This window comes from Somniosus microcephalus, chromosome 18 (genome assembly GCF_052327205.1).
Source record: "Somniosus microcephalus isolate GS21.2 chromosome 18, FLI_Smic_1.0, whole genome shotgun sequence".
Taxonomy (NCBI): Eukaryota; Metazoa; Chordata; class Chondrichthyes; order Squaliformes; family Somniosidae; genus Somniosus; species Somniosus microcephalus.
In genome coordinates this window covers 51,111,797-51,129,988 of record NC_141004.1, presented here as the reverse complement: position 1 = coordinate 51,129,988, position 18,192 = coordinate 51,111,797, and the positions used below count along the sequence as shown (strand labels likewise).

At 42.1% G+C, this 18,192-nt stretch overlaps 1 protein-coding gene across 2 annotated transcripts in view; it reads left to right on the top strand.

Moving 5' to 3' along the window:
• Window positions 1-18,192, top strand: part of LOC147105267 (protein phosphatase 1 regulatory subunit 12A-like) — a 287,064-nt gene that overhangs the window by 84,524 nt on the left and 184,348 nt on the right. For both annotated transcript variants that reach the window (XM_086011450.1, XM_086011451.1), the window contains exon 3: window positions 17,461-17,579. In XM_086011450.1, coding sequence (XP_085867576.1) covers window positions 17,461-17,579 — 119 coding nt within the window. The remainder of the gene's footprint in view (window positions 1-17,460; window positions 17,580-18,192) is intronic.

Below are 18,192 nucleotides of genomic sequence, written 5' to 3'. Positions count from 1 at the left end.
ATAAAACAAAAGCAGGTAAATGGAGTTGAGGTATAGATCAGCCATGATCTAATTGAATGGTGTAACAGGCTCGAGGAGTTGAATGACCTACTCCAGTTCCTGTGTTCCTAAGAGGTTTGCTCATTTTACACTAATTGATGGTTGGCAACAGAAATAGATCTTTATTTGTTGCTTTTACTAAATATATTGCCTTGGATCACGCAGAAAGCCCCAGTTCAAATCATTTGTCTGGGCTGCATTAGCAGATTTCAGCGGGGCAGCTGTTTGTTTGATGGATGCTCCTTGCTCCAGGTTGTAATTAGGTGACTGCTGGCAAGTGGTTGGTGGGTGTTGGGTGAAGACCAGATCAAGTTCAGTTACAGTGGCTCAGAATTGGCAGTCAGTGGCGAAGTGATGGCAATCGCTGCTGACCTTTGAGAGAGCTGCCCACAAAAATCTCATGAACTGTCATGAAAACTTCAGGTTTCTCGACGTTAAATTGATTGTAGCGCTGCCAAAAGGGTATCCCCAGTGCAGAGCAGCAGTAATGTCATCAAGCTGTCTAAGCAGCCAATCACATTGAAGAATTCTCATAGACAGCATACCAGGAAATAAAAAGCACTGATTCAATTCACTTTAAAAAAAATTTTTTTACAGAGAGCGAAATAAAGATTGGAACTTTTTTTATTTTAAAAATCTAATAATTTTCTATCATAATTGAGAAATTTGACATTCCACAAATATAACATTTATATTTCAGGACAGAACAGTTGTTCAGTAGTCAATGCGCTGTTAAAACCTCAATTATACCTATTTCAACAAGGCTTGGTGTTTAACATCGTAATTAGATCAGAAAAGCTTAAGTTTTCGTCTGTTTAATTGATTTTACTGATTGCCAGCTATGGGGAGAACGCCAGCCAGCTATGGGGAGAACGACAGCGTAGCCTATGTCGGAGCAGTGAATGACTAACTGCAATTTAGGGATTTCTGTGTTTATCTGCACATGCGTTAACTCCTGAAGTTATGGTCAGTTTCAAAGGGGTAATGGCCGTGAACACTGACAGTTCACTGTCATTGCCACTGCAAAATCCGGGCCTATGTTCTCCACAGTATAGTCTGCTATTTTAAGCTCAGCCGTAAGAATTAACCTCTTGGGTGAGTTTCCAGAGTCACGGTGCCTTTGGAAACATCGCCCAGCAAAATTCAATGCCTTCAGAGCAGGAGAACAGGGAGATAAAATTCTCAATTGAAGTTATTTTTATGATTACTAAAATATATTGTAAAGAATATGTGAAATCATACAATTACTTTCCTTAAGTGCTTTACTGATAGGTGAATGTTTTGGTTTAATTTTTAAGTAGTACCAACTGCTCAAGTAAACCATAAATAAAATGGTTAGCGGAGGCTGAAAACTCTGAGCTCCTTTAATTAAATGAAAAGAGAGAAAGCAATGATGGGTAGCACCATTGCAGTGATACCCTCGGGAAACATCTCAGTGGAGATGATGGAATTTTCTGATATTTCTCTCTCCACCCCTCACCCTAAATTGATGCGTCCTGATTGTAACATTTCTGGATTTGCTGCTCCGCTCCGCTCCGCTCTGAAATCCATGACTAAGTGCAGTGTGCTGGTCTGTATTGGGTGAATTACTTTATTTAGGGGAAATTCCTCTGCTCACTTTTGATTTATTTGTGGAAGCACCACCTTTTTGTAGTCATTTGTGTCTCTGGGTATTTTGCTCTTGCAGGTGATGGATTTTTGCTGGATTTAAAGAAGGCGGCTTGCCAGCTATACTTCATACAGGAAACTTTGGTTTATCATTGTGGACTTCAGGAAGTCTAAAGGCGGAAGTCACACCCCCATCCACATCCATGGGGCTGTGGTGGAAAGGGTGGACAGCTTTAAGTTCCTCGGAGCCCACACCACGGAAGACCTCTCCTGGTCCCTCAATACCTCCTCTTTGGTGAAGGCCCAGCAGCGCCTATATTTCCTAAGGAGGCTGAAGGGATGTAACCTGTCACCCCTGATCCTCTCTAACTTTTACCACTACACAATAGAGAGCATCCTGACGAACTGTATCACAGTGTGGTATGGCAACTGTAGCTCCTATGACCGGAAAGCCCTGCAGCGGGTAGTCAAAACTGCCCAACGCATTACCGGCACCCGGCTACCGACCATAGAGAACATCTACCAGAAACGCTGTTTACGGAGGTCACTGACCATCATCAAAGACCCTACCCACCCCAGCCACAGTTTGTTCGCCCCCCTGCCATCTGGGAGATGCTACAGATGCATTCGCACCCGAACGACCAGATTTAGGAACAGCTTTCCCAGGGCTGTCATCCTACAAAACTCTACAAATAAACTCTAAAGCCTGCACATCTGCCAATGCACTTCATTATGTTTGTTTATGTATTACAAGCCAAATGAATGTTGAATGTTAAACGTCTTAATCAAAATGTACACTCTCGGGAGCCGCAAGCCTACATTTCGTTGTACTGCACTTGTGCACTAACAATGACAATAAAGTTGATTATTATTATTAGGTTGTATGTCCGGAAACCTCGATCTACCGGCAGAAATCAGGAGCCGTTTTGTTAGGTTTTTTTTCTTCTCGTGGCTTTTTTTTTTCAACAGTCAGGCTCTGGAAAGTCTCTCTGAAGCTGTTGCTAAGCTACAGAGACACTTCCAAGGTACGGGCTGACTGTTTGAAGCTGTTGCTAAGCAACAGTGTTTGTTGTCAGATACGGAGATGAAAACCTCCGTATGCTTCAGCATTAACGCTGGTATGTCCGGCAGTTTTGATAGATCGGCAACAGCTCGGTCCCGTCAGTGCCGGACATAACAAAGTTTCCTGTATTGCAATAGCCGTAACATTCTTGGTTTTTTCAAATACCGAAATAAATATATGTGGTGACATTGAGCAGCTACTTTGGAAAAGCTGCTTTCACCCACGTAGGAGCTGAACTACAAGGAGAAGCATTGCCATTTTACTGGTCTGGTGAGAACAGCAGTGTGTAATTGCCATCTATTACCGTCAGCCTAGCTCAGTTTCAGCACTCAGTTACTCCTTCAAGCCAACTTCCTTCCATGTTATAACAAAAATGTCTGAATCTGCTTCCAACAAAAACAAAATTGATTTTCATTTCTAATTTTTGATTACTTTATTAAGTGCTGATAGGAGATGCTGCATTTATTTGGGACATTGTATCTAGATTCTGTGAATTCTGCTACGCAGTATATTTTTTGATGACTACTTTTTGTAATCCTTAGAATCCCCACCACCCCCTCCTCACAAACTACTACCCCCTTCCTCTCCAAAGCTCTTAAACATGCGGTTGCCTCTGAAATCTGTGCCCATGTTTCCTGTAACTTCATGTTTGAATCTCTCTCTAATCAGGTTTGTGCCCCTACCACAGCACTGAAATGTCCCTAACTAAAGTCACAAATAACCTGCTCTGTGACTGTGACCATAGCGCACTATCCCTCCTTGACCTTTCTGCAGCCTTTGACGCGGTCAATCACGTTGTCCTTCTCCAACACCTCTCTTCCATTATCCAACTCGGTAGGATTGCCCTTGTTTGATTCTACTCTCCATTGTAGCCAGAGCATCTCCAGCAGTGGCTTCTTTTGCCCTGCACCATTGCATCTCTAGTCCCCCAAGGATCTATCTTTGGCCCTCACCTCTTAATCAACTACATGCTACACAATAGTGACATTACCTGGAGATGTGGGCTAAGTTTCCACATGTGTACTGATGGTGCCCAACTCCAACTCTCCAGCCCTTCTCTGGATTCCCCATCACTGCCTATGTGTTGCCAGACTGCTTGTCTGAAAACCAGTCTTGGTGAACTGCCATTTCCTTTGGTTAAACATTGAGAAAAGTTTGCTGGCACAGGCAGGATGGGTGGAGTGGCCTACTGTGCTGAATGATTCTATTACTCTGAGCACAAACTCTGCTCCTGCCAGAAATTCCATACCCTTGCCACCAATTCCTTTTCCATCTTCCTCCCCAACCGCTGTCTCGGGTTGAATGACTGTTCGCAATCGGCGTCCTATTCAACACGGAGATGAAGTTCCGACCCCATTTCCTCTCTGTCACAAAGACTGCCTATTTCCATGTCTACGATCGCTTGTTCCACCTTGCTGTAGTCAATCTCTCGGTGAAAGCCTCATCCATGTCTTTGTCACCTCTAGACTCGACTGTTCCAATGCTTTCCTGGCAGGCCTGTCATTCTCTACCATCCATAAACTTCAGCACATGCAAAATACTGCTGCACATATTTCAGCCTGCACCATGTCCCACTTATTCATCACTTCTGTCCATGCTGATCTACATTAGCTCCCAGTCCTCTAACGTCTCCTATTTAAAATTCTCATCCTCTTTAAATCGCTTCATGGCCTTGGTGCTCCTTATCTCTGTAACCTCCTCCAGCCCTATAACCCTTCTTGAATTGTTCCTCTGTCTATGGCCTCTTGTACATTCTACTCTCCCTGCCCCCTACCATTGGCAGCTGTGCCTACGCTCTGGGATTTCCACCATAGACCTCCACTTCTCCACCTCCCTCTCCTGCTTTAAGATTCTCCTTAAAACCCACTTCTTTGACCAAGTTTTTGGCCACGCCTCCGATGTCTCTTGTGGCTGTGTCTGTTTTTTGTCTGATTACGCTTCTTTCCCTACATTAACGGCACTACATAAATGCCAGTTGTCTTCATCTGTGACCTGATGAATGTTAATGGATGTTGCAGCTTGTTTATAGCTGATGACTGTATTTCCCTGTACTGAGTAGTTATGTAGCCAAATTTCTGTGGATAGATGTAGACCAGTTGGATAAGGAGTAGAGAACTGGTATGTTTGGTGCAGAGTAATTTTTTTTTTTAAAAGTGGGGAGAAAGATTGACCATGCTTACTCTTTTGAGCTCCATTGCTGGGCAGTTGTGTGATCCAGGCTGGGACAAACATGTTGCAAAAAATGGCTGGTGGAATCCTCCAGAAACCTCAACCTTATTAATTCCTCTTGCAAATTGTGTTGTACAAAACTCAAAAATGTTGTGATTGACTGACTAGCTTTTCTTGTTCCTGGACTAAATCTAATCCAAGACCAGGCACATGAGCAGAATTGAAGATGGAGTAGAGTTTCTGCAGAAGTCTACCCTGTACATCACTCGGCTTCTTTGGCCATCCTGTTATTCCTGTAAGAGACTGACCAAGAAAGCTAACGCAAGAGCTGCTAGCTTAGGTCGTGGGAAATAGGTGACTGGTTTATTGGTACCCTGGTGTCACTTTATTTTAAAGCAATTGCTCTAATTATAAAATGGATAGTACTGTGGAATGCTGCCCTTCTCCTCACAAAGATTAAAATCCTGTATTCCAAGGTACTAAAAATAGGCACCATAATCCAATAGGACACTTAGCAGTTTTACTGGGTGTGCTTTATTTTTCTTTGCGAATGCACTGTCCTTTAGCATGAGATTTAATGAAGAAAACTGGAAATTGAAAACAACAAAAATGAAATGAGCAGGCAGTGCAAAGGGCCTTGAACTTCTTCCAGACTAAACTTCAAACATGGGTATGTATATAGAACAGAGTACGGAACTGCTAACAATTATTTAAGTTCGCAACTGCAATGGTGCTTCTCTTTTCTCCCCCACCACCCTCCCAGTCTCGTCTAGGTTTTTCATTGTATATCCAACTTCCCCTTATCAGGGGTCTGTGGAGCCCCAACTCCACCTTTCTATGCCTTCCTAGTTCCTCGGGATCATTATAGTCATACATCCTAAGTGTGTTGTAAATGTTTTAAGATAATGAGAGTTCTAGTGGATAAAACACTTGCATTTACAGGAAACTTTCGTTTATCCGGAGGTTAAATGTCCGGAAAGCTCTATCTACTGGCAAAATTCAGGAGTCGGTTCAGATTTTTTTTCTTTTTGTTGCTTCTTTTCTCCAGTCCTGGCTCTGCAAGTGTCTCTAGCTAAGCAACAGCTTCAGCTAGACGCTTGCAAGCTGCGCCGACTATTTTGAAGCACAGGGTTTGTTGCTTCACACGGAGCTCTGAGCTCCGTATGTTTTAAACATTAGCGCTGGTTTCTACGGCAGTTTTGATCTAACGGCACCAGCTCGGTCCCGTCGGTGCCGGATAGCAGAAAGTTTCCTGTATATAGTGCCTTTCATGACCTCCGGATGTCCCAAAGTGCCTTACAATGAAGTACTTTTGAAGTGTTGTAATGTAGGAAACGCAGCAGCCAATTTTGCATAGCAAGCTCCCACAAACAGCAATATAATAATGACCAGATAATCTGTTTTTGTGATGTGGAGTGAGGGATAAATATTGGCCAGGACACCAGGGCTCTTCTTCAAAATAGTGCCATGGGATCTTTTTCGTCCACCTGAGAGCAGGCGGTGCCTTGGTTTAATGTCTCATCCAAAAGACGGCACTTCCGACAGTGCTGCACTGGAGTGTTGCCAGGATTTTTGTATTCGCGTCTTTGGAGTTTGACTTGAACCCACAACCTTCTGATTCGGGCGATAATGCTGCCACCTGAACCACGGCTGACACAATGAAAGTTCATTGAGCATAATAGGGAGAGAATAAGCTCAAACTCATGCAGTTTGTTTCCGTTTCCTTTTTTTTAAAAAAACTTAAGTTTTTGTTAATTTCTGCGTTGCAGATGTGCCTTCACAGTGTAACTTACAATGTTGTGAATGATGCAAAAATTCAGTTAGTTTAGTCAACATCTATATAAAAATACAAAAGCAAAATACTGCGGATGCTGGAAATTTGAAATAAAAACAGAAAATGCTGGAAATACTCAGCAAGTCAGGCAGCATCTGTAGAGAGAGAAACAGTTAACGTTTCAGGTCGATGACCCTTCATCAGAACTGGAAAAAGCTGGAGATGGAACAGGTTTTTAAGCAAGTGTAGGGGCAGGGAGAGGGGGGGGGGGGGGGGGGGGGAGGGGCGGAAAGAACAATAGGGAAGGTCTGTGATAGGATGGAAGGCAGGAGAGATTAAGAGACAAAAGAGACAAATAGAGAGCATCCTGACGAACTGTATCACAGTATGGTATGGCAGCTGTAGCTACTATGACCGGAAAGCCCTGCAGCGGGTAGTCAAAACTGCCCAACGCATTACCGGCACCCGGCTACCGATCATAGAGCACATATACCAGAAACGCTGTTTACGGAGGTCACGGACCATCACCAAAGACCCTACCCACCCCAGCCATAGTCTGTTCGCCCTCCTGCCATCTGGGAGACACTACAGATGCATTCGCACCCGTACGACCAGATTTAGGAACAGCTTCTTTCCCAGGGCTGTCATCCTACTGAACTCCACAAATAAACTATAAAGCCTGCACATCTGCCAATGCACTTTATTATGGTTATGTTTGTTAATGTATTACAAGCCAAATGTATGTTGAATGTTTAAATGTCTTAATCTAAATGTACACTCTCGGGAGCCGCAAGCCTACATTTCGTTGTACTGCACTTGTGCACTAACAATGACAATAAAGTTGATTATGATTATGATAATGGTGCGAGGCAAACGGAGATGGTAATGGGACAAGTTAAGAAACAAAAGATGACTCTAGATGAAGTGGAAATGGCAATGGCAGAATGAAAGACAGCTGCCATGTGAGAGAGAGAAGAAAAATAATAGGGGCCGAGGTTATGGTCTGAAATTGTTGAACTCGATGTTGAGTCCAGAAGGCTGTAAAGTGCCTAATCGAAAGATGAGGTGCTGTTCCTCGAGCTTCCGTTGAACTTCATTGGAACAGTGTAAGAGGCCGAGGACGGAGAGGTCAGAGTGTGGGAGTGCAGCGGAGAATTAAAGTGACAGGCGACCGGAAGCTCGGGGTCACCCTTTTGTCTTTTAATCTCTCCTGCCTTCCATCCTATCACAGACCTTCCCTTTTGTTCTTTCCTCCCCACCCCTACACTTGCTTATAAACCAGTCACATCTCCAACTTTTTCCAGTTCTGATGAAGGGTCATCGACCTGAAACGTTAACTCTGTTTCTCTCTCTACAGATGCTGCCTGACCTGCTGAGTATTTCCAGCATTTTCTGTTATGTATATAAAAATATTTTGTTTGCAATTCAGTGATAGCTTTTTGCCATGTGCTCTTTAAGCCCTGCTGTTGGCCCAGAACGATGCTTTAATCAGAAAGTCCTAGCACTGAGGAACCTCCCACCCCCCAACGGGTATCAAAAAAATTGCCGGTGCACTGCATATAATTTTTGGATGTGTACTGGTGAGCGGCAAGGTTCCATGCCGCATTCATGCACATTAAATATTTAGGCTCAAGTATCATTGTACTTTCAATTGAAATTTGATTGAAAACAGAGCTGAGTTTATGGATTCTGGCACTCTTTATAATCTAATTAATTTTATTACTGACCAACCAGAGGTGGCAAAAAGCCAACAATTTTCATTTGTCTGCAACTACTACCATGTAAACTTTACACATCCCCAAGTGATTGTCTCTGGTCAAGACTTTGGCTGGAAAAGTCTGCCAGAATTTTAGTTGAGAAATGAATTGCCCTTCCTGGAAATGGTGTGTAACAAAACAACTTGCCAAAGCAGCACTTTTGAATGTATAGGCAGCCAGGCTTTTAAATTCTACTGTGCAGCTGTGGCTCAGTGGGTAGCATGCTCTCCTCTGAGTCAGGAGGTTGGGGGTTCAAGCCCCACTCCAGGGACTTGAGCACAAAAATCTAGGCTGACACGCCAGTGTAGTACTGAGGGAGTGCTGCACTGTCGGAGGTGCTGTCTTTCGGGTGAGACATTTAAACTGGCACTATTTCAAAGAAGAGCAGGGGATTATCCCCGGTGATATTTATCAATCAACATAACAAAAACAGATTATCTCGTCATTATCACATTGCTGTTTGTGAGAGCTTGCTGTGCGCAAATTGGTTGCCGCGTTTCCCACATTACAACGGTAAAGTGCTTTGAGATGGCCGGTGTAAGTCTTTCTTTCATACAACTCTCAAACAATAGTCAAAATTAGTTGTTTTAAAAAAAACAATTGCTAAAAATCAGAAATAAATAAAAGGTACTTTAAGTACACCATAACCTCAGCATCTTATTTTTATACAAGTTGGTGTCCAAGAGCAAGTCAAAATTGGCACGTCTTTTGTTATATTTGTAGATTGTGTTGGTGAAGGAAAGTGTTACAAGCTATAACAGCAGGCTTTAGATTTTGCATAGATGGTCAACATTTCATGCAGATCAATAGGTCTGCGTTTTTTAGTTAATTGGGACGATCATGCTGGGAACACGTCCCAGGCATTCCTGGATTAGGTACAGCACAGCTAGATGCAGAGTAAAGCTCTCTGCTTAGCCCCAATGCTCTGCCTCAGCCCCAACATTAGTAGCACCTTAATGCACCAGCTTGATACTTCTAACATTTCCTATATCAGCTCTGAGCCATGTTGTCTGAGTGAGAGTTAATTGGTGCCAAATTAGAGATTCCTTTGTGCTGTATATCCATGGATTAAAACTGGCTTGAGTTACCCACACGTAGGATATTTACAGCTAACAAAGGTTTTGATCTTGGCTGGAATTCAGACTAGGTCCCAGAGGTGAAAGGCCAGTGAATAGCCCACTGTACCACCAAGTTCCTCACTCTTAATGTTGGTCACTCCACAAATTGTAGACCAGAACCCAAAACTGGACCTCTGTTTTTATTTAGTAATGGTTTTACGCTTTTAATTTTAAAATTCTGACCAGATACTTAAGTTGTGGCTGTTGCGTACAAACCTTTTGGAGTTAGTGATTTTTTTTCGTTTACTTGCATGCACCACTTCATTTTACAAAGCTAGCAAATGTTGCGACATGTCTGAAAATATGTATTTCGATTTGGGGATTGACCATTAGTGCATTGTGTTTAAGGAACTTGTTACTGCAATGAAGTGGTTGTGTATCTGTTGCTTTGAGTTTAGTGGACCAGAAGAACATGTAATTGTAGTACTGCATCTATACAGCATGTTGCATTTTTTTTCCCATCAAGTACAGTACAATGATGCTTGTTTTTTTTGTATTTTGTGGTTTGAGGCTAGAAATGGATTTGATCCAGACAGGCTGATCTGTTGAGAGCTGTTGTCAATTGTTAGCTGGGTCATGGATACAGAAAATTAGTGGTAGATTAGTATTTAGTTATTGAGGCTGTCAATGTTGTCTTACACGAACAAATTTTGAAGACGCCTGAAACCTCAAAAAAAACTCTTGCTATTGTAGTTGATGGTTTGGTGATTTGAAGAGAAATATATCTCCACACACCATGGTTACATTACATGGTAATTGTTTCTTCATACAAGGTCAGGTCCCATTATATTTCCACAGTGGGTATCTTTCAGTGGCTCACCATGTGAGATTGCACCAATATGTTTTTGTACATTGTAATTTTCCATTTTAATAGCTGTAATTTTTATTTCGTACAGAATCGTAAGATTTTGTATTTTTTTCAAAGTGGATCTCTGAAAAATACTGGATATAAAACAAATGGCAATCCTTTAATTGTATAGAAGCCAAGTTTCAAAAATAATTTTTATTGCGAGTTTGGATGAAGGTAGACTAAGCCACATCCGATGACTCTGTTCTCACACTCAAACAAAATATTCAGCATGTGCGGTGCTATAATCTCTGTTCGGATGTCTTCTGAAGTGAAATTGCTGAATTTATACACTTTTAAAATGTAGGCTCTAAAAAATTAAGCTGCACAAAGTAATGCACTAAATTTGAAAACATCCCAACTTTAAAAAAATATTTGATTGGCCTTTATCTGCCTGATGTGTGTTCAATGATCTACCTGATGTCACTGTTTACAATTCACAGCAACATTTGGAGAATGTGAAAACTCAGCATGGTTAAAGGATAAAATCAGCAAAGTAGTATTAACCAAAAAATATGTCCTCTGAACAATAAAATACCAAAGTGTAGCTGAGCAATGGATCTTGCTTATATTTGGAGACCGAACTTTGCTTGCTTCTAATTTTGGTCAGAAACACTTTTCATTCACTTATTGCAAAAATTCTACCAGATGCTGGTTAGCACAGTAGCTTAAATTGAAACCAGCTTTGAAAGTCACTACCAGAATTTTAATGTTTTGCTTATGTAGTTGATATCTTTAATTTGTAACTACAGTGGTGTTCCCCAGGGGTTGGTACTGGGACCACTGCTTTTCTTGATATATATTAATGACTTGGGTGTACAGGGCACAATTTCAAAACTTGCAGATGCAACAAAACTTGGAAGTACAGGAAACTTTCTGGTATCCGGCATGGATGGGACCGACGTGTTGCCGGTTCATCAACAATTCCGGATAACCGAACGCTATAGTAAAAGATACGGAGCTCAGAGCTCCGTATAAAGCAACAAACCCTGTTCTTCAAAACAATGGGCACAAGTTGCAAGCGTCTCTGTAGCTTAGCAACAGCTTCAGCTACACCCTTGCACAGCAACAAATGGAGTTTAAAAAAAAAAAAGTAATAAAAGTAAAAAAAAGTTACCTGAACCGACTCCTGAATTTTGCCGGTGGATAGATCGTTCCGGTTATTTAGGGGCCGGTTAATCGAAAGTTTCCTGTATAGTGAACAGTGAGGAGGATAGTGATAGATCTCAAAAGGACATAGACAGGCTGGTGGAATGGGCGGACACGTGGCAGATACATTTGGTAGGAAGAACGAGGAGAGGCAATATAAACTAAAGGGGGTGCATGAACAGAGAGACCTGGAGGTATCTGTGCACAAATCGTTGAAGGTGGCAGGGCAGGTTGAGAAAGCAGTTAAAAAAGCACATGGGATCCTGGGCTTTATAAATAGAGGCAGAGTACAAAAGCAAGGAAGTTATGATGAACCTTTTTTCCAACACTGGTTCAGCCTCAACTGGAGTATTGTGACCAGTTCTGGGTACTGCACTTAAGGAAGGACATGAAGGCCTTAGAGAGGGTGCAGAAAAGATTTACAAGAATGGTTTCAGGGATGAAGGACTTCACGTGGATAAACTTGAGAAGCTGGGGTTCTTAGAGCACAGAAGGTTGAGAGGAGATTTGATAGAGGTGTTCAAAATCATGAGGGGTCTGGACAGAGTAGCTAGAAGAAACTGTTCCCATTGATGGAAGGGTCGAGAACCAGAGGACACAGACTTAAGGTGATTGGCAGAAGAATCAAAGGTGACATGAGGAAAAACTTTTTTGCGCAGCGAGTGGTTAGGATCTGGAATGCACTGCCTGAAAGGGTGGTGGAGGCAGATTCAATCATGGCTTTCAAAAGGGAATTGGATAAGTACCTGAAGGAAAAAAACTTGCAGGGCTACGGGAAAAGGGCGGGGGAGTGGGACTAGCTGAAGTGCTCTTAGAGACCCGGCACGGGCTCGACGAGCCGAATGGCCTCCTCCTGTGCTGTAACCATTCTATGATTCTATATGGTGGACCTACTGCATGTTGATGTATATTGTGTGTCGTATAGCACTTGTGCATTTGTTTTACCTTGATTGAGTTTTTACTGTAAATTTGCCCATGAGCCTACTGTATTGTTTGCAGCAATCATAAGACTGGTCAGGTAAAGTAACAATGACTGATGTGTAATTGCAGTTTGTATGTAAAATCTATTATAATGGGTGAATTGCTTCCTTCTGTGCTTAAAACTGCCATGGTCTATGGCTGGAGCAAACTTTATTTTATTTTAAACTTTTTGGTCAAAACCTGAGAAAATGTAAACTGCCAACAGTAGATCTGCATTTCAGATGGGCCTTCACAGTACAACTTGTAATGCTGTGAACAATGCAAAAACTCAGTTCATGTTTTAACTTTGATACATGTATAAAATTACTATTTTTAGCTATTCAGTGATAGCTTTGAAGCACTTGCTCTTTAAGTTGAGCTCTGTTAACATTTATCAATGAGCACTTGACCCTAGATCATTCCATGGAGGTAGGGGAGCAGAGAGCAAATTTCAGAATCTTACAAGAATCCTACATGCTGCAGTAGAAAAACTGAAGTGGGTTTGCTCGGCTCGCTATTGTGTAGAGCTTATCATTGTTACGTGAGCCCATGATCGTTGTTGTGTTTAGAAAGCAGAACTTCAGTTTGTAAACTCAGTTTTGACATTTGAAAAACACTAACATTTGATCAACAATTGCACAGTTTTGACGCACTTTCAGTAAGCTTAACATAACTCAGTAAGTGTGCAAATGATTTCAAATCCCCAGTTGATAACTGCACCCCCCCCCCCCCCCCAGAATCTTACAGCACAGAAGGAGGTCATTCAGTCTGTCGTACCTGTGCCTGCTCTCTTTGGAAGAGCTATCCAATGTTGTCCCACACCCCCTGCTTTTTCTTCATAATCCTGCAAATTAGTCCTCTTCAAATACATGTCCAATTGCCCTTTGAAAGTTCCTATGGCTCCTGATTCCACCACCCTTTCAGGTCGTGCGTTCCAGATCTTAACAACCCTTCTGTGGGGGAAAACCTTCTCCTCATTTCCCCTCCAGTTCTTTTGCCAGTTATTTTAAATCTATGACCTCTGGTTACTGACCCACTTGCCAAAGGAACCGGTTTCTCCCTACTTGCTCCATCAAAACCCCTCATCATTTTGAAAACCTTTTAGGTCTCCCCTTAACCTTCTCTGCTCTAAGGAGAGCTATCCCAGCTTCTCCACATAACTGAACTCCCTCACCCCTGGTATCATCCTGGTAAACTTCCTCTTACCCTCCCCAGGGCCTTGATATCCTTCCTAAAGTGTGGTGCCCAGAATTGTACACAATGCTCTAGCTGAGGCCTAACCAGTGATTTGTAAAGGTTTAGCTTGATTTCTTTGTTTTTGTATTCAATGCCTACATTTACAAAGCCAAGTGTCCCATACGCTTTCTTAACTGCTTTATCAACTTGCCCTGCCACCTTCAAGGATTTGTGTATTTGCACCCCAGGTCCTTCTGCTCTTGTGCCCCACTCAAAACGGTATCATTTAGATTATACTGCCTTTCCATGTTGTTTCTCCCTAAGTGTATCACTTCACACTCATCCGCACTAAATTACATCTGCCATGTGTCTGCTCAGTTCACTGGTCTGTCTGTGTCCCGGCACGGACTCGATGGGCCGAATGGCCCCCTTCTGTGCCGTTATGACTCTATGGAGTCTGCTACTATCCTGCTCACTATTTATTACATTGCCAACTTTTGTATCATCTGCAAACTTTGAAATTGTACTCCCTATACCCAAGTCCAGGTCATTTATATGTAACGAGAAAAGCAGTGGTCCTAATACTGACCCCTGTGAGGACACCACTACATACCTCTCTCCAGTCAGAAAAACATCCATTCATTGCTATGCCTTGTATCACTTAGCCAATTACGTACCCAAGTTACCACTGTCCCTTTAATATTATGTGCTTCTATTTTCCAAATATGTCTGTTAATTTATCAGATGCCTTTTGCTACACATATATATAACATCTACTGCACCACCTTCATCGACCCTCTGTTACTTCATCAAAGAACTCAAATCAGGTTAGTCAGACACGATTTGCTTTCAACAAATCCATGCTGTCTGTCCCTTATCAACTCTAAGTGAGAATTAATTTTGTCCTTGACAATGGTCTCTAGTTGTTTTCCCACCACTGACATTAGACTGATTGGCCTGTAGTTACCCGGTTTATCCTTCTCTTTTTTCTCCACCCCCCCCCCCCCCCCTCTTTTCAACAGGAGTTTTAACAGTTGATAACTCAACCCCCCACCCCTCCCGATAATCGTAAAACTGAACTCCACAAATAGTTTATAAGAAATCCTGCGGTTGGACTTATGCTGTGCAATTGAACACAGTGGCCCGGATTTTGCAGTCAGCAGCGAAGTGCTGGTGCTCGCTGCTTACCTCGAAGAAAACTGCCCACAAAGATCTAGCAATCTCTGGTGTGGCGTTCACCTCTGCCAACGTTAATTTCATTTCTGCCGCTAAATCCAATGTTCAGCAACAGTGATGTCATCAAGCTGGCTAAGCAGCCAATCACAATGAAGAATTCTCTCAGACAGCAAACCAGGAGGTAAAATGCACTGATTATCCTTCACTTTAAATTATTTTACGGAGAACAAAATAAAGATTGGGACATACATTAAGGTCGAAGCTGAAATATCATAAACTTAAAGAAAATTGTATTAAAAGCCATGGAATTTTTATCATCATGGAAAAATTTGACATTCCACAAATATAAAATTAGTTTTTCAGGGCCAGAACGGTTGTCCAGCAGTAGTTATGACTCAGTACACCATTAGAAACCCAGTTACAGCTCATTGAACAAGGCTTAACTTTTTTGAGGTTTAACAACAGCAATATTCGAGTGTAAAAGCAGAAGTTCTGGTCAGTTCAGTGATTTCAATTGATTGCCAGCTGCGGGGAGTTCAACAGCGTGGCCTGTGGAGTAGGGAATGATTGTCGGCAACTTCTGGATTTCCGTGTTCAACTGCATGTGTGGACGACAGAAGTTGCTGTCAGTTTCACAGTTGTAATGACGACGAACGCTGACAATTTTGCCGTCATTACAACTGCAAATTCCGGGCTAATAAGGTACTTGAATGATTGTAGAGCTGGCCCAGTTTATGTAGAAGTTGTTGACTTTTGATGTAGTTATGTTGGATTGATATTAAAAATAGCTGTTATGCTGATCTAATAAATAAAGATTTGTTCCTCTTTGTTGTGACGGTGGCATGGTTCCAAGATAGGGACCAAAAAGAGATCGGTGATGCTTAAGAGTGTTTTTTAAAATGTAATTTTCTAATCTTCTAATTCCATATAATGTCAATTTTGTCTCCATCATTTGTGTGTGTTTAATTCTTTTGGTTTTCACAATTTCTGAAGTCTGATGGAATGCAGTACTCCTTTTAAAAATAAACTTGTAAAAACCCCTTCAAAAATAGCATCGAGGAGCTTGGTTGCTGGGACTGACATTGTTGGTCCGAATCTATAATTGTACATTTGAAGATTTCTCACTCCAAGTGGATATATAGAACAAAAATTTCTCACACAGCCAGTATATTTACGTGAATTCCTAGACCGAAAACACTGCAGACATGGTGGTTCTTTCCATAGAATGTGAGGCATGTTGTAAAATGCAGATTGTATTTTCATATAGTCTCAGGTATTCATAGGGGTTCAGCATATATTGGTGATGATGATTTGTGCCTCACCTGTTGAATTTTAATCAAAAGCTATTGGCACAAGAGGTACAAATCAAAAAAATCGTTCCACATGTGGGTAGTGCATTGGGGGTAATTGATTAAGCTAAGTCGTATTGTACATTTGTGAGGCTGTAATACAGAACTCTTGGGGTTTTTTTCGACATGAATCTAACGTCAATGTAAGGTTTCTAAGAAAGCCTTTGTTCTGTAACGTGCAATCTAAATCCTGAGATCCAAGTTCTTGCACGTGAAAAATGCACTTCTGAGTCGGCTTAATATGCGATGCAGCTGTCTGAAAACGGCTTTTGCCCTTGGGTGGGACATGTTCAGGCTTTCCCATAGTATTTTAAATGTCATGACCTGATTTGATTTGTAGTGGCATTTCTTGCACACTTCATATTCTAGGAAAAATCATTCTAAATGTTCTATACCTTGGGCTATACCTAAATCACGTTGATTGCAGCATTTTGCTGTGCTTCAGGTCTCCTGTAGGGCTGGAAGGCCTTCATTTTTTGTGATACATGAAGGAAATTGACAACTTGGCGTTCTCTTAACCCAAATGCTGTGTGTATGTGATCATCAAAAAGGCTTGGTATATTACATACACACAAAACGTCGTCATTGCTGAATTTTCTAATCTGGACACTTTTGAGAGCAGGTATTTATAAACAGACACTTCCGCTTTAGTACTGGAGGTAAATTTCAGCGCCAAAATAAAAGTGTATATTTCTATTTGTTGCAAGCTAACTTAATTCCAGATTGTAATTTCCGAGATTTAGTATTAAACAATTGATGCTTGTAGAAAACTATATTTGCAGTTCATATCCAGAAATGTTCTTATTTTGAAAGTTACAGGATACATTCTATACTCCATAATATGACAACTATCTGCATGGATGTTGTTCTTGTCTTTGTCACCGTGGGTCCCTTAAAGGACTGTTTACAGAAATTGTACATTAGGAAGTTATCACAGAATCACAGAAACCCCACAGTGCAGATAGAGGCCATTTCAGCCCATCGAGCCTGCACCGACACATATCCCACCCTATCCCCGTAACCCCACGTATTTAATCCCCCTAACACTAACACTAAGGGTCAATTTATCATAGCCAATCATCCTAACCCGCACATCTTTGGACTGTGGGAGGAAACCGGAGCACCCGGAGGAAACCCACGCAAACACGGGGAGAATGTGCAAACTCCACACAGACAGTCGCCCGAGGCCGGATTCGAACCCGGGTCCCTGGCGCTGTGAGGCAACAGTGCTAACCACTATGCCACCGTTATAACTATCTCTTTGTTTTTGTGCAGGTATTTAATAAATAATGGAGCCAGTGTTGCTGCTGTTAACAGTGAAGGAGAAATCCCATCTGATATTGCAGAGGAATCAGCAATGAAAGACCTTTTACAGGATGAAATTAGTCGGCAAGGTACAGTATGGGATTCTGGGATATTGCATTTTTTATGCTGGTGCCTGTAGTGTATGTAACTGTTCTACCTTTAAGAGAACTATTGTATGTAACCGTCCACCTTTAAGAGAACTATTTTAGGTGTGGCACTACTTTATCTTGGCTGCTGTATACTGTAATACCGACGGTGACCACACCGGTATATAAGTGCTGTGTCAGGATTTATTGGGCAGATTAGCCCTGACCTTCGAATAGTAAAGTCCTGTTAAAGTTACTCTTGTAGTCTGTGTATTAATTCGCCATAATACCTACAGACTTTACAGTGGCGACGAGTTCGATCTTACCCTGCGGCAACAATACTTCCGAAGCAGTTAACGAGCGTCGAGAAGAGGCACCCGCCCTCGTCATTCTGCTGAGAGAAAACTCGAGTCTGCAGAGCAAGGAAGAAGGAAGAATTCAGACACGAAGCCTTCCATCAGCAACAGGCACTGATTGTCCCTTCTGCCACGGTGGTGAGTGAGCCGATCAGCACGAGAAGCAAGTCGGCCACGGTGACTGTGAGTAAAGGGAAAATAAAAAAATAAACGGAGGATAAGGGCGGTGAACTCGACCACGGTCGGGGGAAAGGAGCCGG